This window comes from Setaria italica, chromosome I, assembly GCF_000263155.2.
Source record: "Setaria italica strain Yugu1 chromosome I, Setaria_italica_v2.0, whole genome shotgun sequence".
NCBI lineage: Eukaryota > Viridiplantae > Streptophyta > Magnoliopsida > Poales > Poaceae > Setaria > Setaria italica.
In genome coordinates this window covers 2,936,938-2,960,052 of record NC_028450.1, presented here as the reverse complement: position 1 = coordinate 2,960,052, position 23,115 = coordinate 2,936,938, and the positions used below count along the sequence as shown (strand labels likewise).

The following is a 23,115-nucleotide window of genomic DNA, read 5'->3' as shown; positions in this document are numbered from 1 at the left end:
GGAGGAATCATTGCGATCTAATCGAACTAAGCAGACCAGGTTTAGGACGGCGATAACTTGTCGAACGTGTGGCAAGAACGGACACGATGGTAGAGGTTGGTGTGCTTAATCAAGTGGCTCTGGCGAAGCGAATAGCATACATAAATAGAGATGCTATTGGGATTCATAGTTCAGGGAAAGGACTAGAGTTTCTTCAACCATAGGTGTAACTATGTAAGTAACACTCAATCTTTGTCGACAATTTTTCTTCTCATTAGCAATCTCGTACTGGTAGCAGCTAACTTCGGTTCGGTGGCTGGAGCAGAGAAGGTGCCAAGAAGCAAGGGACCAAAAGGGCTGTAGAAAAGACTACCACATACACGCCTGCAAGACAGACAGCAAGAATGAAACCTGCATGATGTAGCTGGTGCAGAGATCAATACCTGTGAAAGTGCTAGTTTTTTTTAATGACCAAAACGTGAAGACGAAAGAAACTAGTTCTTTTTCGCAACTCTGAAGTAAAAACGCACAGTTTCTGTCTTTTACAATTTGTCAAAATTGCATGCACCCATGATCTTAGACCTGGTGTTACTACAATATGTGATGTCATTTGCACCTGCCTCAGCTGATGAGTCCCAGACCTGTTGTTGCTACTATTTCTGACTTGCACATGTTTTTTTTCTATGATTCAAACTGAGAGCATTCGCTCATTCTGATGAAGTTTGAGCAAAGGAGATGCATAAAGCGTCATTGCCATTAAATTGAACTCAGAAGATACACCACTGCTCTCATCGTCATCTCCCTGGCTGTCAAAGAGTCACAGAAGCCATCATGTCCACGCCTGGTAGTGCACTCTGGAACGCTGCACCACATGTTTGTTTAGTTTGTTTCTTCTCACTAAAATTCAAAGCTTGTTAGCAACCTAGTGCAGGAAGAGAAATTTGGCAAAGTTTGTAAATCTGTAATAGATAGGTAATTCAAGTTTTGTTAGATGTTGATGCCTGATGAAGACATTCCATTTATTACTAGGAGATGCTTTAATATGTTCCATCAACTTTATATCTTGATCTCTTATTATTCCTAATAATAGTGAACCTCAAGGAATTTGATCAGCATATTAGACTTGACAATGGTGACCCGTCCTCTGTAAAGTTGAAACAGATGCTGATATGAGTTCTAAAAATCTTGCTCTACTCTTCACACATACTCCGGCAACAGTGCCACACTGAATTTTTATTTCTGAAACCTAAGGACTTTGATCAGCATATCAGACTTCGCTGGCAACAGTGATAGACTGATTTTTTTTTCTCTTGTGATGTTTGAAGGGATGTAGGGACAAGTTCGTCAATCTTGCTTTCTGAATTTCGAGTTCAATCAGTTGCACCTAGAGCACATCTGTGCTGATGTAAAAGCACAACACTGGAGCCATCTCTTTCACATCCACAATTCCACACCATATACTTAGCTTCACTGAAGCAAAGGTTTACGCTCTTCCTTTTGCAGGCCCCATAATGTGCACCATGGCCTTTACTGGATCCAGTTTCACTGGGAAAACAGCAGAGAATTTATGTATGTCCCAGGCATCTTAACTCATAATTGTTTTCTCCGCATTCATGTTCAAAGTTCGAACAAAATTATACGAAGATGGGGTAATGATGAAAAGAACATTTGTAGACTATTCTGTTGTGGGTTGAGATGGATGCGAAAACAATAATCAAAGCAATTCATGGACCTTCCAATTAGTTCAGACATCTCTTTTGTACCTGTTATTCCTAGTATTTTTTTTCTTTGAAAAAAGTTGTCACAGAGACCAGTAGGGATATTCATTTTCACTAGAATTAGGAAGGCACAAGGTGTTCAGTACCTCTATTTTTATTCCTCTGAAATGAAATTTTATTGTGCCCCTCTAGAAAGATCTTTTTGTTTTGTTTAGGTAGAATTGTACGTCAAGTGTCAAAATAACTTTAATGGAGCTTTATAATTGGTGATGGGGCATGCTTATTTATAAACCCCTACCTGAAGAATTTGGCCCATAAATATGCTCAAACGCTTACCTACCAAAGAGTTGGTGAGTTGGCATATAGCTGCCTGCCTATTCAGCACGCACAAAAGAAATTATTAATAAAATATTATCTCACTCTCGCCATAGTTTAGATGTAGAGCTTCCTGCATAATGCTCAATATAAGTTTTTTTTCATATATATTTTTTAGGACATAGCCCAAGGGTTTGTTTTCCGCAGAGTATAATGTTTTCCTTTATTGGGGCTTCATTGGAGTAAATTTTCAGAAACATAGCATTCCATAGTCCTTTTTGCAGAGAGCAGAGATTTTTATGGTTTATGATGTATAACTCGCATTTTGCTGTTATAAGGTCGTATTCGTGTGAAGCTAGCCTAACCCTAACCAAGTGACACCTAAGGCAGCATGTTAATCCAACTCCCATCTACAATTAACTACAAGTAGGGTTGATGTGTAAAATCAGGTGGGGCATATAAGTTGAATCTTGGTTTTGTGAAACATTGTGACCGTAAAATTCATATTTAGAAAAATTCTGGATCCAAGAAAACATGTATACAGCATGAAATTTGTAGTTTTCCGATTTTCACTCTATACTAGAACCCTTAATTCTTATAAATTCACGTGGCATCTCATGAGTCATGACTGTGTAGCAAACAAAATTTTCCTCTAAGTGCATTAAAATCGGGCAAGAAATCGTATTTACTTCAAGTGGTCAAGTGCACATGGGATTTAGTGTGAAGGTGTGGAGCACCACAAGTTAAGCTACCAACCAAAATTTGGCTACAGTTCTTTGACCAACAAGACTTGTACACGTGCAAGGAGGCAATAATCAAAAGATGGCCCCTGTTTCTAACAAACAGAATCTCCCCAAATTTCCACACCTGATTGAATTCAATGGAACAAGCTAGTTGCACTTTGAATTTCTCCAATCGGTCAACATTTTGGCCCTGCCAGCTCACATCTCTTGTAGTCTATGCTTTCCTTCAGAGTCTGGCCATTGTCCCAATATTGTGCAGAGCTTCCTGCAAAAAGCAAATCAAAGTTTAAAGCGTGTATGTTGAACTGCAAAAGCATAGACAGAACAGTGGCTTGAATTGCTGTCCAGAACAGTTCCTTGTCCTTTCTGCAACTCTAGAACATGTGGTCTTCCCTGAAAGCAGCCAGGGCTGCAGATTGGTTGCTTCTATTGTAGGGTCTCTTCTTCTGTTATGGTGGTTGCCAGGTTTGGTGAGGTTAAGTGAGCCCATTTTCAGTGCTTATTATAATCTTGTCTTTTTCATGTAGGACCCTTCAAAACTTATAGGGGGATCATTACAAAGTTGTTAAAATTGATGCTTCATAGACATTGCGTAATTTTCTTGTGTTGTAGTTATTCCCCAGCTTCACCGGCTACTCATACAGTTAGAAAATATTTAAGTTGATTTTGTTTTTTAGGTTAGTATACAAATTTGCCCCACGCAATATTAACTACTTTCTCTAATATTCAAACTTGCCCCCACGCAGTATTAACTGTTAGTCTGTTACACCTATATCAACATCAAGACAGGTACACCAAAGGATAAAATGATTTGGAATTGTGTAGCTTTTCTTCCTCCAGCTGTATTCTTGGCTCTTAGTGAACAACTTCTCCGATTAGCCTCCTTGGTTGAATCTTTTGTATTGTAGTGTTCCTTCTCTAACGAAACCTACCTTTTCCACACAAATTGGCCAAACACCATGCTCCTAACTCTCCAAAATGGGACCTCCTCATCTCATCTTCCAACTCCTCTTCAACGGCTTGACCACAAGAGCATCTGTACATGTACAATTTTGCAGAAAATAGAGTTGCAAGTCCATGGAACAATTGTTAGTAGGGCATGGCGCTTGATATATTCTAATGACGAGTCTATTTCGTTATCGCCGCAAATCACGGTTTATAATTAAAGCCTTTGTTGTTGAGAACAATTTTCCATCTTGTTTGATTTTTGTTATGTACTGACAAGCTAGTGAAGTAGACATCATAGTATAAGGACGTACTGAAATTTGACTATTTTAATAATGGTGGGAGAATTTTTTTTACTAAAAAATAATGGTGGGAGAAATCATATATTCCTTTCGCATCACTCATTAGGCCATCAAACAATTAGTAATATTGAAGGGGAAATATGGTGATGCATAGTAAAATCCAGTTTATTCTACGGATTGTGACATGAGATCGAAGTGGATGTTTTAACCTGCAGTAGGTAATGATATATTGTAGATACAATAAGCTTAACATCCATGTTTATATGTATTGGCTGACTTGCATTTTACATATTCCTTTTTGCTTTTGGAAAAAAAGTTAATTTAGTACATTTTATTTGAACTTTATCTCCACGCGCGTGTTCCACAAAACTTAATTAAACTATAGCAATGTTGTATCCAAATTCTGGCCATGCCTAGCACACGTACTACCTGTTTGACGTGATTTTCTTAAGGCACTATTGACGACTGCCAAATAATACTGTTACCTGCTTTTGCAAGAAAACAATGAAAAGGAAAAATGTTTTCGCTACTGAAGATTGTCATTTTCAGATAGGCTGGCAAACCAAGCAGTTCCTGTCACCTTACATGCAAGCAAAATTGAATTGGACTCCGCCGACTGCTCATCAATATTTTCTCAGTTTGCTTAATTTCCTTTGAAGATTACATAAAATAAGAAAAACGTCTCATCAAGATAGACAAATTTAAAGTTAGCAGAAGTCCATCAAGTAGATCATATGAAATAAAGTTTAACAATTTGCAAACACGGAATACGTACAATATCGTCATCTAGCCAGCCAGCCCTATCACCCAACTAACAAGGCCAATGATTTTATTTTCCATTACGGTTGCTACATGCACCATGTGTCCTAGCCTGACACTACACAAAAACACACAGCATGCATGAAAGCAACATTTGGTTTCCCCTCCCCCCCTTTTCCCTTTCCAAAAGAAAGTGTGACAGTAACAACCGAAAGAGATTGCCTCACCTAAAAGAAAAAAAAAGAAGTAGCATGAGAGAAACAGAGGAGTAAAGAAAAACAATGGAGTCTGATAGAGACTAAAGTATAAATAAAGAGAGGGTGTCCTATCTCTCATTTGCCAACCAATCCCTAGCTACCTCATCATCTTGGTACACCGTACCCCCAATGATTTGCAGCTCATGGTTTTATCCAAAAGCAAAGGGAAACCATGCATGGGTCACTTGGCTTTGCCAACGTACGCAGGAACCAACTGTATCATGGGCAATGTGGGTAACCTGGCTTTATCACAATAGATATTCTCTCTGTTTTTAAATATTAGCTTGTCCGAAATAAATGTTATATATTTTAAAATGTCGATAGGAGTAGGAAATATAATTGAATTAATGGAGAAATGAAATGTCGACATAAGCGCAGTTAACCTTATTAGCTCGTCGCTGACATATCGCATGCCCTAAGAATTAAGGGCCACAACTAGCAAAATCTGGAGAAAGAAAAATAAAAACATTTGAGTTCCAATCCTCTAGAGAGAGCTAGTGTCCTCAGCGATGAGAAATCACATTTTGCACGCACGCACCTGGTATATATTTTAGCAGTTGACCAAGGAGCTACTCAGTTTTTCTTACTGCTTTCTTCAACGCCGCGCAGGATGCATACCGACGCCTAGGATTGTCAAATGTCCAATTATACCTCACAAGGAGAGCATACCCGTACTCACACTTGTTTATAGGATCCACAATGATAAGATCATCATCAGGAGGTCCCAATCTGCTGCTACCAATATCTTCAAGCACCTCTAGAAGCTAGTAAAATATAAGAACCTATCAATCCATCATACAATCCAAGTTAGTTTAAACTAACTGCATCACGGAAGTCATTGTAACTTGAAAATGTTTAGTTTGCACTTCATAAACTATAGTCTATCAACTTTTAACACCAATCAGAATGCAAATCTAAGGCTACGACGAAATTGGAATCTACTACGTTCAACCCAGATCCCTAAATCGATTTAGAAATCCTCTTCCCTAGGATGATATGGGAAAGTAGTGGCTCAAACCAGGGGACTGACCTCATCGTGGCTCCTCGTCCTCTCGTCGCCACTAGGTTGCGCAATCATCCTCCTGTCGCCACTAGAATGCGCCATTCCTACTGCGGGCTATTGCAGATCTATGCAGCGAAAGTCTTTGCGAAGCTAGTGAAGCGTGGTGCCGACCATTCGATCGGTAAAAACTCACCTGAAACTTACACGTGGGACCCAATCGCGGTAAAGACTTCACATTCGATCGGTAACAGGTTCGAACCAGGGGAGGAGCACGTCTTCCTTTTTATTTTACCCCCCTATTTATCAGCTTAAACTTACATGTAGGACCCTGTTTGGTTTATGACGTTTTCGCGGAACTTATATCGTCAGAAAACCACCATGTAACGAGTGACGATTTTTTTTTGGCTATAGTGGCAACTTTTATGACGTTCCATAACTTTGTCACTAATTTTTCTCGGATGTGAAACTTTATGACGATTTCAGCCAGAAACATCGTAGATCTATGATGAGAACAAATGTGTTATAAAATTTTCATCATAGATCAACACATTTCTTGTAGTGCTCCATTTGATCCGAGCTTTACAAAAATCCGTCCCAAAAATGGTCCCTAAACAAAACCATTTCGGCACACTCGTGCACATAAATCTTTTTCACAAATTAGCTTTAAAAAAGTAATGCTATAGAACTGACGTCCAGAATCTTAAAAAAATCAGACGCTTCTACATACTCCCTCCATTTATATTTATAAGCCATGCTATGACTTGGCACAGTCTTCCAATTACACTTTAACCATTTATTTATCTTATATTATATTGTTTATGGTTATAAACTTATGATCATTGTAGAGTAATCCAATCATATAAAATTTACATTATAAAAATAAGAAAATGATAGTTAAATTTTTGTCAAAGATTGTAAACTTTGACTCTTGATATGCATGTGCGCCTTATAAGAAAAACGGAGGAAGTATGTTGCAATAGTTAAGTATCGATGTTGCAACTATTGTTTCTGCATATTTCACATTAAATGTTGCATGAAACATATGTTGCGGGGATTTTTTTATATAGTCACTTTTTTATACATTATTTTTCATGTGGCCGGCGTCCGATGGAAATTTTCCGCGGCAGGGCCGAAAAAAAATCGCTCGTGCACAAGCACCAGATTTTAAATCACGGTTTTGCCCTCCGGGAAAAAACCCCACATTTCCCGCAGACAAGTGGGTCCCATGGCGGTAGCCTCTCAGCCGCCTGCCCCCACGTGTCTCTGCGCTGCTCCCTACCGACACCTTGGCGTGGGGTTGTACGCGTGTACCAGCCAATGGGAGTCCGCCACGTGTCCAGAGCAGACACTAACCCAACGGTCGTCTGGTGGGCCTGCCGTTGGAAATGCGAGCGTTGTCGCACGCGGTCCTACCTCTGACATATGGGGCCGCGGATACTGGGTCTACCGCCACTGGCTTCCTAGCTTCGAGGAGGACACGTGGCGGGATCTGAGCGGTCCGAAGGGGACCTCCCAACGGTCAGAATCCTCTTGCTCCGGTGCGGTGGGGTCACCCTCGGTGGGCCCCGGTGAGGGGAGACGGGCGAACCGTCGGTGCCCCGTGCCAGTGCCTCCTCAGGACCTGACCTGATGACCCAGGAACGGGGATCAGGGAATTTACAAATAGCCCCCCTGGAGTTTTCGGGTTGCGATACAGCGTTTAGGGCTTGAGTCAAGAGCGGTGATGCTGCCAGGATACTGTGAATGAATTTGGGATTTCATTTTCCCTGCACTAGTTACATCTACTCCCTCCATTCCAAATTATAAATTATTTTAATTTTTCTATATTTATGGATATTATTATGCATCTAAACATACACAATATGTAGATGCATGGCAATAACTATACACCTAAAAAGCCAAAATGATCTACAATTTAGAACGAAGGGAGTACATCTTTAAACTTCTAGCAGGTTGCATGTAACACCATGACATTGTCAATCTAAAACTATATGATATATGTGCAACTGAAATGTGATAAATGGGATCCATGCATGTTCTACCCACCAAGCATATTCAAGGATGATCTTTGTTGCTATATTTTGTCTATGATACCTTCACACAAGACTCAGTCATTTTCTTGTTTTTAAGTGTTTATTATCTACCACATGATCATACATTTTTTATTTACATTTATTAGCACTAGATTTTTTCAACCACAGGATCACGCCAATGGTCATCTTGATGTTTTTTCTTTTGCCGAACCCGATAATGGCAATGAGCTTAGACACAGTGCGATGTTGACCTGATTCGCTGCCTTATCATATGAACTTGACTTGGCCAAACTATTCTTTTGCCTCCCAGTTTCCTTACTTTGCTCACCGTCCTCCTATTGCTCGTAGTTCCGGCAGCGCCCTACCTGCCTTAGCACACCAGTCTACTTGTCACCCTCGAGCTTAGCTTGCCTTGTCATCCCAAAACCAAACTCTTAATCTCTAAACTTAAGCCTGGTCATCATGGACCGTAGTGCTCACCGAAGCACCGGAGAAGATGACCTTGAGCATTCGTGGCATACATTGGACAAACATAAAATCAGGTGCCTAAGAATATTCGAGTGCCATCATTAGAACGATCTTCACTATTTATTTCCATTTCAAGGTAGATTTTGTAATAAATGAGTTCCAAGAGAGGGTAATTTTTTTTAGCACATTCTAGTTTTGGCAGTGACTATGGAGTCCGTTGACATTCCATGGACTGGCTGGTCACATTGTGGACTGCTTTTACACTTCTGGTAAACATGCCAAATGGAGCGAGTAGTCAAAGCAGAACGGAGGGCCTCGCTGCAATAATAGGAAAGTTCAGGGATGGCGGAGTGAGTATAGGGCAGGGAAAGTCCTCAGCCCCCAAAGGCTGGAAGAAGGGAAGAGAGGAGAGAGAAACTGTGCTCATGCTCCGCCTTCCTTCATTCCGTCGTTTATAAGCGACGCCAAGGTAGGCGAGGAAGGCAGGGTGGAGAGAGAAAGAGAAACAGCGGGAGGAGGCGCACGAGGCAATTTATAGGGAGGAGGGGCCGGGCCTCCCTGAGTAGCCCGGGCCGGCCAATCTCTCGTCTCTGCGGCGGCGGCGCCAGGGATGGGTGACTCCGGCGGCTCCGTCGTGTCCGTCGACGTCGAGCGCATCTCCTTCGGCGGCAAGGTCCGGGCAGCAACCACCCTCCTCCCTCCCCGCTTGTTTCTTTCTTTCTTTCTTGGCTGAGCGCTGTCTCTGGATTTTCCCCTCTTGTTCTTGCTCGCACTGGTTGTCTGACTTTCGGGGTGTTAGAAAGATGCCAGCTTGGTGGTATCTGGAGGTGGTTCTGGGGGGAGAAGGGATTGGGTTCTCCAAATTTCTTGGCCCCTGGTCGGATTCCGTGGGTTGCATTGCGTCTGCGTAACTGCGTTCTTGTCGCAGCATTTGGTCAGTTCAAACACTTGCCAGTTTGTTGTGTTCTTGCTCACCGGACCGATTTCCCCTCTTTATCCTACTCCGATTGTGAAGTCCGAATAAAACAGCAGCCCTCGCCGTGAATTCTTGGCATGTTGTTTCCGCCGCTTGTTCTTGCAACCTGCGATTCTTGATGCTGCATTCCGCCTGCTGCTGAAGTAGTAGCCTGATTTTGAGCTGTGAGATGGGGGATTTCTCGCCGCCGCGTCTCCTGCGGGCGTCGTCGGCCTACGTACGCCCATCCATGACAATTTTTTTTTAAGTTTTTGCTGGAGGTCACGATTGTTGCCTGGCCGTTTGGTGCTTGCTCAACCTTGCTGGCTAGTTTATAGTTAATTCACGTAATCTATACCTCACCAATTGCCTGTATTGTGTATGTGTATGCCCTTTGTCACGCAATTTTAGCGCTAAAGATTCCGGTCTGACGCTCGGCTGTTGCGTGCTGCTTCGGTGTCCTAACCACCACTTTTTCCTTGTATCTCTTGTTTGGGCAGGGGTTCTTAAATTCTCTAGTTCTTTGTTTGCTTGGTTGGGCTTGTCTGGTTCTCTATGAAGTGTTTCTCTTAACTGATTCCTTGGCGAGTGACCCTAGCTTTTGGAAACTCGACAGTTATTTCTGGAAAAAAGGGCGTGAATTTTGTTTTCCTCCTTTTAAATTTAGATGTTTACATGGAACTTGTTTGGCGTAGGGAACCTTCACGCGGTTCAGATGTTTCAGTTTGACTGTGGACTGGTGTCTGAGTAAAATGGGTGAAAAATATTAGTGTAGTTTGCAAGTCCCTTTCCATGTGAATTTCTTTAACTTTCAATGGTATGCTTGTGAGCTGGCAGTCAAATCATTCCTCTGTACAATATTTATGTGGCAAACACTCTTCCTGTGACAGAAAGGAACTATAATTTGTGTTGTTCTTGGCATATTCTTTGCTTAAGAAGTATAGTTATAGCTATTGCTTGTGTAATGGAGGAATCAGGCCTGAATTATGTTCTGTATCACTCCTCTTTGTTGTCCTAGAAGCAACGGTTGTGGAACCATCACTTTAGCACCACTTCATCATAATGAAACTATTATATTCCCCTTCTCTTTTTGCTAGCATCTTGTCAGCCTTTTAGTATTCTATACAGAAAACAAAGATCCTTCAATCATGAAGTCATCACCTTTGCGTCATTTGGGAGAAATCCTTGCCTTGAAGCGTCAGGGGAGGACTGCTAACTTTTCTCCCCTGAAATAAATATTGGGCATAGTCACTTAATTTCTTTCTTGACCGGGTTTAAGGGACCATTTCTCTTTGCATGGTGTTTCTGGGCTGTACCACGGCTACCCTGCTGACAGCTTAGTTGCAGTATGGAGACACAGAAAGTGCATGACAGCCAACTGTTAAGCAAAGGTTGATGTAAATAACTTTACTTTCATTGATACACTGCTGATAATTCTTTAGTCTATAACCACATCTCTACTTGATTTGCCATATGGTGCGTGCGCTAGCCTCAAAAAATAGTTGATTTGGTAGTCATGTCTTCTGGCTAGCATCAGCAGATGCATGCCTACAACTGTAAACATTAGTTGGCTCTTAGTTTCCTGTGTGAACTGCAATGTGTAAAAAAATCTGGATTTCTGCTGGTTGAGATTTTCTTTAGGAATTCAATATCTTTTTTCCCGTCTTATTTGACATTTTTTTTCTTATTTATTCAGGAACACCATATACAGACAAATCACGGACCTGTATCTGTTGCAGTCTATGGTGACCATGACAAGCCTGCCCTTGTTACTTACCCAGATATTGCTCTAAATCGTAAGTGCTACCCACTAGTCTAGAAGTAGAAGGATACTGGTTTTCCCTGCTAATTATCCCAGCAATGTACATGTATTCACTTGCTTCATTATAACTTGTCAGATATGTCTTGCTTCCAAGGATTATTGTTCTGTCCTGAAGCTGCTTCGCTGCTGCTTCACAATTTTTGCATTTACCATATTAGCCCCCCAGGACATGAGGTTAGTAGTTTGGAATTTACTGCTAGAAATAAAGCTTGCTTTTGTCCTTAATGTAATGCACCTGTTTGTCTATGGTCTCACTAGTGCCTTCTCATTCATATATGATAATCATGCAGTTAGGAGCTGCTCCAATTTCGCCGAATGCTCCTATACCCTCTGTTGATGACTTGGCAGATCAAGTTGCAGATGTCCTCGATTTCTTTGGGTAATCCTCTATCGAATTATCTCACAAATCTGAAAATCTCAAATGATTGTAGGAATAATCTTGCAATGTCTGGTTTAATTTGCTCCTTCCAGATTAGGCTCTGTCATGTGCTTTGGTGTCACTGCAGGTGCCTACATTCTTACTCTGTTTGCGGTATGTGCTTCTTCAAAATTAATGTGTTGTATTTATTGCTTGTCCATAAGAACTTTTTATTGAATGTTGTTTTCTTTGTTGCAGTCAAAGTATAGGGAGCGTGTGTTAGGTCTTATCCTTGTTTCACCTCTATGTAAAGGCCCCACTTGGACTGAGTGGTTATACAGTAAGGTAGGTTTGCTGCAAATGGCTCTATGCTCCTCTGTTTACGTTTTTTTTTTATCAAAATCACAACCACACGACTGTATTAACAAGTTATATTGTCAGGTGACTTCCAATTTGCTGTATTATTATGGGATGTGCGGATTGGTGAAGGAGTGCCTACTTCAGCGGTACTTCAGCAAGGTAGATAATTTGCTTTGATTTTATCCATGTCGCGTTTCCTTGGTTGCTCCTGAAAATTTCCTTATGATATCTTGTAATCCTTAGGAAGTGCGAGGGTTCTCTGAATTACCCGAATCAGATATAGTGCAGGCTTGTAAAAGCGTAAGTACCACAGAGCCTCTACTTTGTTAATTATTCCATTTTTATTTGAATATATGAAGTGTTAACATTTTCCATTACATCTTATAGTTGCTAGATCAGCGGCAGAGCATGAATGTATGGCGCTTTGTACAGACAATGAATGAGTACGTGCACATTTCATACTTGTTTATTTCGATCGTTATACAGTGGAATTTTACCCCGGACCGAATTAATGACAATTTTACAATAACTATAATTGCTTCTAATTGATTTTCAGGAGATACGACTTGACTGAACAACTAAAGCAGCTTCAGTGTAGAACCCTGATTTTTGTTGGTGAGAATTCTCAGTTTCACACTGAGGCTGTTCACATGACATCAAAACTCGACAGGAGATATTGTGCTCTAGTTGAGGTAGTTAATAATAGCCTGCATGGCTCTCTATCATTTAAACTGTTACTGGTTTCTAGATCTAAATCGGGCAATTGGCATGCATTGCAGGTCCAAGCATGCGGGTCACTCGTAACCGAGGAGCAACCGCATGCAATGCTTATTCCGATGGAGTACTTCTTCATGGGATACGGCCTGTACAGGCCGAGCCAGCTCGACTGCAGCCCGCGCAGCCCCCTGAGCCCATTCTGTATATCGCCAGAGCTCCTGTCGCCCGAGAGCATGGGAGTGAAGCTAAAGCCGATCAAGACACGAGTCAGGCTTGAAGTGTAGAAGAAGTGAGTAAAGGCGGTGGTGCTTAGGGCAGACATGGTAAGAGTTTAGGCTAACAAGAGGGGGGGGGGGGGGGGGGTCTGTTTAAAATTTTGGAGGTAAAGTGAAGTGAAATACCTGTTATACTACCATGTACATATAGGAAAATGCTAGGTTGGTGAGCTTGGGTGGGTTGGGGGCGGTTCTTGTATTCTTTGATTTGTAGCCTGATGAAACCTGTAAATCGGTATACATTGTTTATCAAAGGAAAGCAAAGGAAATAATAATAGCGGAAGGTGAGGTGTTCCCGATCATTAGCTGTCTCTTCCCCTTTGCCTGTCTTGAAGGGAAGAAGAATGTTCTTGTGAGCTGGACTTGTGAACTCCTAAAATCCTCGTTTATGCCATTATTCTGGCTGAAGCTATTAGGATATGATTGGCGTCGTTGCGTTGGTTTTCCATAAAGAATGTGACTAGGAATGTGCGTGTACAGGCAGGTGCCAATTGGCTTGTAATTCTGTCATTGTTGATGCGTCCTGTTGTAAGCATATATGCCCAACTATTGAGCTATAAGTGCATCTGTCAAACTTCTGAACATATCACATCTGTCAAATAGCTCCCAAGAATATTCCTTATTAACCTGTGTTGTTGGGAACTGGCTTGTTCATACATTGGGCATCTTGCAATGCGTTTGTCGGAATCTGCTGGTTCATGTAAACATTTATTTTTGTTTTTTTTTGGGTCTTTTGATCTATTGCCAGATGCCTCCAGATGGCATTACATTGTTTTCTTCTCTACATGATCTGGGCCACAGGCGATAGGTCGCACATGAGACGACGGCTCACTCGATGAACAGCTACAGGTCCTTGCAACATGACTGGCACTTGCTGGTGTAACCACCGAAATGTGCACGCGTGATAAATCGCTCATGTTGCCGGTTCCTGTGGCTCCATCGCTCCGGCCGAGTGGTGTCACATCATCGGCTTCGGCTCCGACCTCTTCGGTTCCTGCAAAGCTGCGTCCCTTTGCTCAACAGTAGATTCAGAGTAGCCTGTTGTTGCTTGTGTTGCCATGTTCGTGGCATGGCACAATGCATTCATGGTGTGGTGCCGTGTTTTCCCGACCTGGCCAATTTCTGGTGGATCCGCTCTGAAGATTCGGTAGGGGCATTTGTTGCTCCTAGGAGATGGATATGCCCTAGGGCTTCTAGTTATAGGCACCGTACCAGTGGATGGCAGCACAGTCAGAGGGCATCACAGTCAGAGGGCATGCATGTTCTTTTGCAGCTAGCAGCTACTGGTTAATCTTTTGCACTATTGGAATGCAGGAATTCTTTTTATTTTTGAAAGACGGAATCCAGGAATTCAGTACCAACGTATGCTGAGGGAGGAAAACAGAGAAAAGGGTGCACGCTTGCAGATGTTATGAGTCATTGCAGAAACCGGAGAAACCCTACCAAACTGGCAGTTTGATTTCTGGTTGCGGCAAGAAGAAGAGAAACGTTTCGGTTTTTTCACTAGCAAGCCAAAAATGTTTGTTTCACACAAGAACTGACTCCTCAGTCCTCACATAAAATTCTTTTACGAATCTGAAGCCACCGAACTAGCCCAACGGTTGCACAAAGTGATTATGAATCAATGGAGAAACGTTTCCAGGGAGAAACAGAAATTGGAGCATCTACAGCTAAACGGGCCCCGGATAGACAAATGCGTACTCCGTAGCTCTGAAGACTGAAGAGTGGGGGTTTGAACCTCTTGGATTTCTGCAAGTTTTATGTTTTTTTAGCGATGTTGCCAAATAGACACGGATTTTTGTGATATTATGATCATATATACAGCTTATATTTCTTGGTTTGTATTGTTGTGCACTTAGAAGAAGCTCTAATTCTCATATGCCGATTGTAGAGCAGTGTCGCCAATTTGGACTTTGCACGTTTGTCTGAACATCTAATTGTGTGTAATCCTCCGGGTTGGGCCGTCGTTCTCTCAAAAGGCGGCAGAAGAAGATGTGGCTGGTCCTTGGCCCATATGCTGACGATAAGGCCCATCAACGGAACTAAGCTGGGCTGCGTTTGTTTCATATGTCACACTAAATCCGCTGAAAGAAAAATAAAAGATGTCAAAGGTGAATGGTTATGGAGCGTTTAAAATTTGAATTGTTTGAGATCATGGCCACTACCGCATTCACAACTTAAACAAGTGTTTTGCGGGAGAGTGAAACAAAATAATTCTGCAGACAACAAGAAAAGAAAAGGCTTTGGAACATGTAAATCTTTGGCATATACTAGCCTCCTTTTTTTTTGAAACGAAATCTGTGGTACGTTAGCCTTGCTATAAACTGGTCGTGGTCTAACGGACAAGCCCAGTCTTTGTTATGCGTTTGGTGGCCAGAGATTTGGCCGGGTCTTTGGTCTAAATGATGAAATTGATGAGTCCATCCAAAAAAATTTTCAAAGAACAGACCGTTCAAAATAAGAATTTTACTCAAAGCCCTCATATCATGGAAATGTATTTGGCACGACATGGCATAAGAAAGCGGTAGTAGGTACAACGACATATGTGTTTGTTTACAGCACATGTACATGATCTTTATCTTCTTCTTTTTCTGCGAGAGATCTTTATCTACTAGCTAGGAGTACATGATGATCAATCTATTTAGCTAAACAAGAAGGCTTGGTCCTTTGCATAATTATTTTGACTCATACAGCATGGATGCATAGATCTCTACTTATCAACATGCTTGCATGATACTCCTTCCGTTCCTAATTATTGGTCATTTTAGCTTTTCTAGATGCATAGTGTATGCATAGTGTTTGTTATGCAATAGATATAGTATACGTCTATACGTATAATAATATCTATGAACCTAGAAAAGCCAAAACGACGTACAATTTGGAATGGAGTAGTATTTTTTTAATGTTATCCAATCAAACATTCGCATCTAAATTTGGTGTTTGATTTCAGAGTTTCCCTTGGGAACTATCTTATGATTTTTGCTGTCGCAATGTCGCTAGTTATTTTTATACCAAGTGAACGACACATCAACCAATTCTATACACAAATCAAAACCAGTGGACACAATTAATTCGTGATTAGGATCATCCAATCATGTCCTCTCATGTTAATAATGTACAACTGTACAAGGACGAGTTCCTTCCGTTCCATGCCACCAACAGTTTGCCTCACTCATTGCTTACGTGGCAGACACATGTTTCGTTGCTAGCCATCATTTGCCACACCTAACCTTTGGCAAGTGTGGCAAGCCACAAAAGTGTGGAAAAAAATTTTGAAGTCATACTTTGCCATGACAAAAGGAATCTTGCCACACTTTTTGTCTCATGATATGTGGAGCCCAAAGAATCTTACCAAAGGTTAGTTGTTCAACCAAACACTCGTCAACTTGGTCAAACTTGCCAAAGGTTAGATGTGGCAAAGTGTGGCTAGGAACCAAACACCCCTACTGCAATACTGCATGTTACATTGTAGATAGATATTGATTTAGGATCATAACATTTTTCAACTTTTGTTGTGGCTTACGTAATATATCTACTTATTGTTATTCACTTAAGAGTGAATTTCACCAGCAATCTCTAAATTTATCTAAAACTCTCAAATTGCATATTCAAAACCTTAAACTTACTTGTCCATGGTTTTCAGGTAGGTCCAAACCAGTCCAAATCAGCCCTGGCTGCCTTATGCTTATGTGGCACGCCATTGTTTTTGCAATTAGGCCCTTGAAGCCATGCCGTGTAGTGCTTCCATTGAATATCACTTTCCGTTAACCAACCCTTCCACCATACAAAAAATACCATATTACTAAAAATATGTATTATAGTTAATTTTGTATTTGTAGCCCCTTAATTTTTCGTTCTATCATTTGTTTGTTTGAAGATTCTTAAACTTTTTTCTTGAGGTTTAGAACTTTCATTTGAGTTCCTTGTGTCCTAATATATGTTCAAAAAAATTTCTCAAAATTTTCAAAGGTGTTTGAATATTTTTGTAAGGTACCTAAAGATATCTGGATTATTCCTCTAACTGAAAATCTATTTTAAATAGAGAAAAACATAAAATTATCATTGAGCCACATGGGCACCACGGCTGCATGCCACATAGTCAGCCATGCTGATTTGGACAGGTTTGGGAGTTCTTGAAAACTTGAGACAAGTTGAAGGTCCAGATTTTATAATTTGAGAATTTGTGAATATGTGCCACAATATGAGACAAGTTTAGGTACAAGTACGACACCGGTTAAATTTACTCTTTAATCGATATTCACATCTTGGTGTTTCATTTTAGCAACGGAATCTATATGCGGCATGAATTAATCTAGGTTTTGATCAACCAATCCTATAAACAAACACAAGCAAGTGGGCTGAATTCGTAATTAGGATGGTCCAATCATGTCTTCTCAGATTAGTCATGTATAAGACCGAGTTGTTTCCATGCCACCAAAGATTTGCCTCATCTCTAAAGTACATGCCAAACTGTATGTGATACAATGACTGTATGCAGCACAACAACCACAAACGAACCCTAAAATATTCACATCTTGCCTCATCTCTTAATAATTAAGTACAAGCCAAACTATATGTAATACAATAAACTTCAACCTCATATGCTATGTTGGATTGGTCAAAGCATAGTAGATTTTAATTTGGTATGTAACTTCACTCTCACTGCTCGTTTTTATACTGCCATTATACTAGATCACTTATGAACGATAACTGATGAGGAATTATAGGAATATTCAGAGACACATGCATGTCGAATGATTTATAGAAACACTACTGATAGGCTCAAATTTTGTTCTATACGTTGTTGTTAAATAACCAATGAATTCTGTCATTGTTCTATACATCTACAGCCAGATTTGGTCAGGATAATCTAAAACAGTTTCCCGGCGAAATCCTTCATGTCCTCGTCCTTGAACGACGGCAACGCCATCTCCCTGAACTGCCTGAGGTCCGACGTGCTCCGGCCGAGCAGCAGTGCCACCTTCGCCTCGAACACCTCGCCGTTCTCCCTCCGCTCGACGTCGGCCTCGTCCAGGCACGCCTCGATGTCCTCCTGGACCTTGCGGTAGAACCCGGAGACGTTGCGGCACAGCTCGAATAGCATGCCCAGCTGCCCGCCGTGCTCCACCGTATTCGCCGCCGCTGCCAGCGCGCCGCAGAGGACGGCCGCGCCGGAGGCCCAGGAGCCGGCCTCGCCGGCGGCGCCGGCGAAGGCCGCGGCGGCCGCGCCCGCGCCAGCGAGCGCCGGCCCGGCCACGGCGAGGACCCGGTTGACGGCGAGCACACGCTTGCCGGCCGTCACGTACTCCTGCTCGTCCTTGGCCCTGAGCACCCGCACGATGCCGCGCATCTCGTCTTCCAGGTCCTGCGTCCAGCCGTTCCCGGCCGTGGCGCCTCGCCGGGTGCCATTGTTGGCCGGCTTGCTGTTCTTGACCTGCCGTTTCGGCCACCACCGGGTGGGCTCGAGGGTCTTGGGGAACTTGTCGAGCATGCCGGGGAGCAGCGGCAGCGGGTACGCCGCGTCGAGCGCGAGCACCCTGTCCATGGCGTCCTGGACGTAGGCCTCGGTGGCCGCCGGCGTCGCCCCGTGGCCGTCGAGCGCGGCGCGGACGTCGCGCTCGAGCTGCCTCCAGAGGCGCGTGGCATTGCGCTGCTCCTCGGCGAGCTGCGACGGCTGGATCTTGTTGACAGCGGCCATGGTGACGGCGGCGGTGGCGAGGAGGACTCCGGCGGAGGCCTTGAGCGCGACCATGCTCGGCGCGGCGGGCGCGAGCGCGGCCATGACGGAGGCGGCGAGCGTGAGGGAGTTGGTGGAGTGGAGCAGCAGGTGGTTCCAGTTGTCCCGCTGCCGCCCGATGATGTCGTGCATCTCGGCGCGGTCCGCCGCCGCCTCCGCGACCGCGCGGAGCTTCTCGGCCGCCTTGCCGCCGGCGGGCGCGTGCCCGTTCACGGCGTGGTCCTCGGCGCCGCCGGCGACGACCGCGTCCCGGGCGAGCCTCAGCTCGTCGATGCTGACCGCCAGCTGCCGGACGCCGCCGCGCACGCTCGCCCGGGCGCACGGCAGCCGGTTCTTCCTCCCGATGCGCGGGCGCGTCGCCGCCGGGAGCGGCGCGGCGCCGACTTGCGACTGGAGAAGTCCTTCCATGGCGACCGTCTGTGCAGTGTGCACACTGTCCACGATGAGCTTCCACACACTTGTCAACAACTTGTTGCTTGTTATTACAGTCTTTGATGATCAAACGCTGTCTGTTCTTGGTTGTTTGTAGCTCGAGGAGGGAGAGGTGTGCAGATATATAGGCGTGGAGAGAGCCATGTTGACGAGGGCAAGGGCATGCAGACTGGTCAGGCACGGTTTGGTTGGGCTGGGTCTATGGTCCGGTCCGGGACGTGCGTTATTCAGATGAGATACGGTTTTGAGCGAGCCTGTTGTGTTGAACGGCTCCAACTCGGACGAAGCAGTCAAGGCCATTGAATCAACTGATGTTGACGAGACCTGCCCTGCTCTACGCTCTCAGCCATAACCATGAATGCTCTCTCCTCGCTAGAGCATGAAGAAAGAAACAACAAACAACTTTATCATGTCAGTGCAGATTAGCCCAACAGCCTGTAAATTGGCGCATGTACGGTCCCAACGTCGCCACATCGATGTATTTGACTATGGGATCAGTGAGGTGTAAGACAAAGAGTATAGGGCTGGTATTCACCTGAAAATAGAGGGGGAGGGAGTGTTCGATGAAAGTCTGTGATGCAAATTTTCATTCAGACAACGGAGAGCTAGCTGCCTCGCGACCTTTCCCTTTTGCTACAGTACACAAGGGTGAAACCGAGGTGACTCATCGTCCGAGGCCGATTCCATCACGTCTGGCAGTCTCTTTGGCGCTGGAGGAGATAGAGAGCTGCGGATTTGGTGATTGGTGTACATGTTCATCCTCTCCATGTTAGATCTAGGTAGAGTAGGAGTTCATAATTAAGTTCCAGACCTAATAATATAGACGTGGGTCGGACCAACTGTTCCTACGCACCAACGTTTATATACTTGAGTCTATATGTATGGAGAATTAATTGCTGAATTGGAGGTATATTATACTTGGTTTTCACTGCAATGGATAAAAGATGCACTACAGGAGAAGAAAAGTGGAATGATTCATTCCATGCGAATCTAGTACTCTCTCCATTTCAAAATGTAGGTCGTTTTGACTTTCATAGATACATAAATTTTGCTACGCACCTACCACTACGCCACAAATAATTTTCGCTGGCAGTCAAAACCGATTTCTGCTGGTGGGTTCCGCACCCGCCAGCAACTCACTATCAGCACAAATGGTCTCTGGCGAGTGGTTAGGTAGCCTGACAGCACAAATATTTTTGGGATAATAAAAAAAAGACCGGTCGCCCATCGCCCCCGCGCCCAGTCGGCCGCTGCTGCCACGCCCGTCGCTACCCACCACCCCGCTCCCGCTCCCGTCCCCGCCGCACGCCACTCCTGGAGGTAAGGGAGAGAGAGACAATGGAGAGAGAGGGAGAAGCAAAAGATGAGAGGATAGGAGAAGGGATAAGGTAGATGGTGTGCTTTAATTTGTATCCAGGACCCTTTGTGCTGACGGGTGACCTAACCACCCGCAGCACAAATGGCATCCATTTGCGCTGGCGGGTGGTTATGTCACCCGCCAACACAAATGCATTTGTGGTGACGGGTTTTAACAAGCTGGCCACTGCACCTTTTGTGCTGGCGCGTGGCATTCATACCCGCTAGCACTCAAAAATCAAGATGCCAGCAAAAATTGTTTTTGGCGTAGTGTACACGAAATTCTATATGTAGGTGCATAGCAAAATCTATGTATTTAGAAAAGTCTAGTAATCAATTGATTTTCGCCATAAACAGCGTCGCTCTCAGTGTCTCGCAAGCGAGCCATCCACTAGCTCTAGCATCAAGTTGCTGCGTTACCGCTGCCAATACAATCAATTATGAATTTATAATTGTAACATGTAGAGAGAGAAAAAATCGAATAGATTTGACCAGTTCGTTGGCCAGATGCATGCATTAATTCTTTGTCAAACAACGTTTGCAAGCTGGTGGTCAAGTGTACGCTGCCATGCATGCACCTTTTCGCACCGAGACGACCGCATCAACAAGTTGATGGTACGTGCTCGATCGCTGGATCAACGGAGAACTACTCAACCAGCACCCACCAATCCCTGCTGCATGCCTTGGTTCGGACGTCGCGCGCCCTTGCCCACACGGCGATCCACTAGCTTGCATCGATCGGAAGCCGCACAAGGCCGTTGCGTTTCTGGAACACTAGTCACAAACCGGTACGGTGTATGTGCCCTAAGGTCATCATCTACTGTACGTCCTTGGCAATTGCGGACCAACTTTAATGTTCTTCATTTCCTTGTACGTAGTTGCAGCTAGTTGCAACTTTAATGTTTTTTTTGGTTGCCAAAGTAGCTAGTGTGGCTGACTACTTGACTTTGATCGTTGAAATATAGAAGTGCCATGCCAGTAAAAAGTGCTTAATTACATCCACAGCCGTGTCAGTCTCTCCTTTACGCCTACTACACGTACTAACGTAACATGTTATTGCGCATTTCCGTGGTACGCCGCGCGCCGCACCAGTTGACCTTGCGCCGGCCGGTTCATGCAACAAAGTGGGGGTGTATGGGGGCCGCACAATGGGCGGGCGTTGACATTGCACGCAGAGTCGTCGGATGGATCCGGCCGCTCGTATTTGGAGAGATCAGCGAGCAGCAGAAATTTTGGACTTTTTTTTTTTTGCGAATCACAGGGTCATCTGATCGCAAGACGCGTACTGTTCCCGATCGATCGGGCAGAGAGCTAGTACTGGTAATATAACCACACTGCTTTAGTTTCTTCTTCCGTCCCCTCTGCATGCAGGTCAACGGAAGGCAGATGCAGTCCGTGCTGGCATCTGGCACTGCCATCGTCATGCATGGCGTGCTGACCAGCAAAAGTCAACGAAAACAGCGCATCCGCGGAGTACTGCGACTATACAACTAAAAAACCAAAATAACCTACAATTTGGGATGGAGGAAGTAGCAAAATACCTCTCACCGTTGTTTGATTTTGCAAACCAATGCGATGGATGGAAGAAGAATTAAGTTAGTTCTTCCGTCATCTTTTTTTTCTTCTGAAAGATGCAGGGCTTGAACCCATGTCTCCAGATTTCGTCTTCCTTTTTTGTTTAGAGAACTTTTACCATGCACAAAAACCAAATGGGAAAAGGTAATATCACGTACCTTCGGGTACTCTGAAGAGATCGAGTTGGCGCACAAATTTTTCAGCTTCTTTACTATTGTACCATCTTCTCCGTCTCCAGCAAACTTGTAAAGTTGGGTTTCACAATAAAAGCTCGCTGCGAAGTCCTTGGGTCCTAGAGTGCACAGTGGAGGTGGTGTATGTTGACCGGGGCGAGCCGGTGAGAAGGTAATGATTCCACGTGCCATTTGAAGCAGAAGAGATGACACGGCCGTACGTTGTGTGGAGCTGGGGAGGTAGGACCGCAATTCAATAAAGCTGGGTTGAAAATTGGCGTTAGGGGAGTGGAAGATCGTTGATGGAGAATTGCCTGAGACGAGGCGTAGATGGGCAAATCGTTATAAACTTATGATAATAATAATACTAATAGCGTAGTGTTACTACCGTGTTAACCCCTTGTCATGCATGTGCTGATCGTTAGTGATCGTTAGGGAGTACACTGTATATCGCATGTGTGCATGTGCCCTGGATCGGAGAAAGCTCCGGGAAGCCGGCCGTGACGAGCGAGCTAAGCAAGCCAAGCGTACGCGCACGGCGCCTGCTGCACACATGCGTACAGTGGAGGACACGGCCTCGTTGTCGGGAGCTAGCTAGCGGTGTGTGATTCCTTCAGATCAGAGCTCCATCGGCCAGACAGCCAGCGATGCCATCAGCCATCCTAGCTAGCTACTGGACACGGCATCTGTCGGTCTCCGACAACCACCGTGTCGCCCGCCACTCAACCCGGCGCCGATCTGGCTCTCCAGCTAGCCGGAACCACCGTACCAGTGGGTGTCTGAGCTGCCGCCGGTGCCTGTTTCTCGCCTTCACATCACGTCACGTCTCGCGT

At 44.1% G+C, this 23,115-nt stretch overlaps 2 protein-coding genes across 2 annotated transcripts; one reads left to right on the top strand and one right to left on the bottom strand.

The window, feature by feature from the left end:
* Positions 1–8,949: 8,949 nt before the first annotated feature.
* LOC101783944 (pollen-specific protein SF21) lies at positions 8,950–13,311 on the top strand. Its single transcript, XM_004951355.4, has 11 exons — positions 8,950–9,195; positions 11,174–11,273; positions 11,376–11,473; positions 11,590–11,678; positions 11,771–11,831; positions 11,916–12,002; positions 12,099–12,176; positions 12,261–12,317; positions 12,405–12,460; positions 12,574–12,709; positions 12,797–13,311. The coding sequence occupies exons 1-11, from the start codon at positions 9,133–9,135 to the stop codon at positions 13,016–13,018; spliced, it is 1,047 nt and encodes a 348-aa protein (XP_004951412.1). The 5' UTR covers positions 8,950–9,132; the 3' UTR covers positions 13,019–13,311.
* Positions 13,312–17,739: 4,428 nt separating this feature from the next.
* Positions 17,740–19,255, bottom strand: LOC101781799 (probable F-box protein At4g22030). Its single transcript, XM_004954573.3, has one exon. It carries the CDS (start codon positions 19,152–19,154, stop codon positions 17,880–17,882), a length of 1,275 nt encoding a protein of 424 aa, XP_004954630.1. The 5' UTR covers positions 19,155–19,255; the 3' UTR covers positions 17,740–17,879.
* Positions 19,256–23,115: the final 3,860 nt, after the last annotated feature.

Bases quoted from the DNA above. Each gene is read 5' to 3' on its own strand.
- LOC101783944 (XM_004951355.4), top strand. From the start codon at position 9,133: ATGGGTGACTCCGGCGGCTCCGTCGTGTCCGTCGACGTCGAGCGCATC. The intron at 11,679-11,770 runs GTAATCCTCTAT...TGCTCCTTCCAG, and splicing joins GATGTCCTCGATTTCTTTGG to ATTAGGCTCTGTCATGTGCT. The intron at 12,003-12,098 runs GTAGGTTTGCTG...TTATATTGTCAG, and splicing joins CTGAGTGGTTATACAGTAAG to GTGACTTCCAATTTGCTGTA.
- LOC101781799 (XM_004954573.3), bottom strand. From the start codon at position 19,154: ATGGAAGGACTTCTCCAGTCGCAAGTCGGCGCCGCGCCGCTCCCGGCG.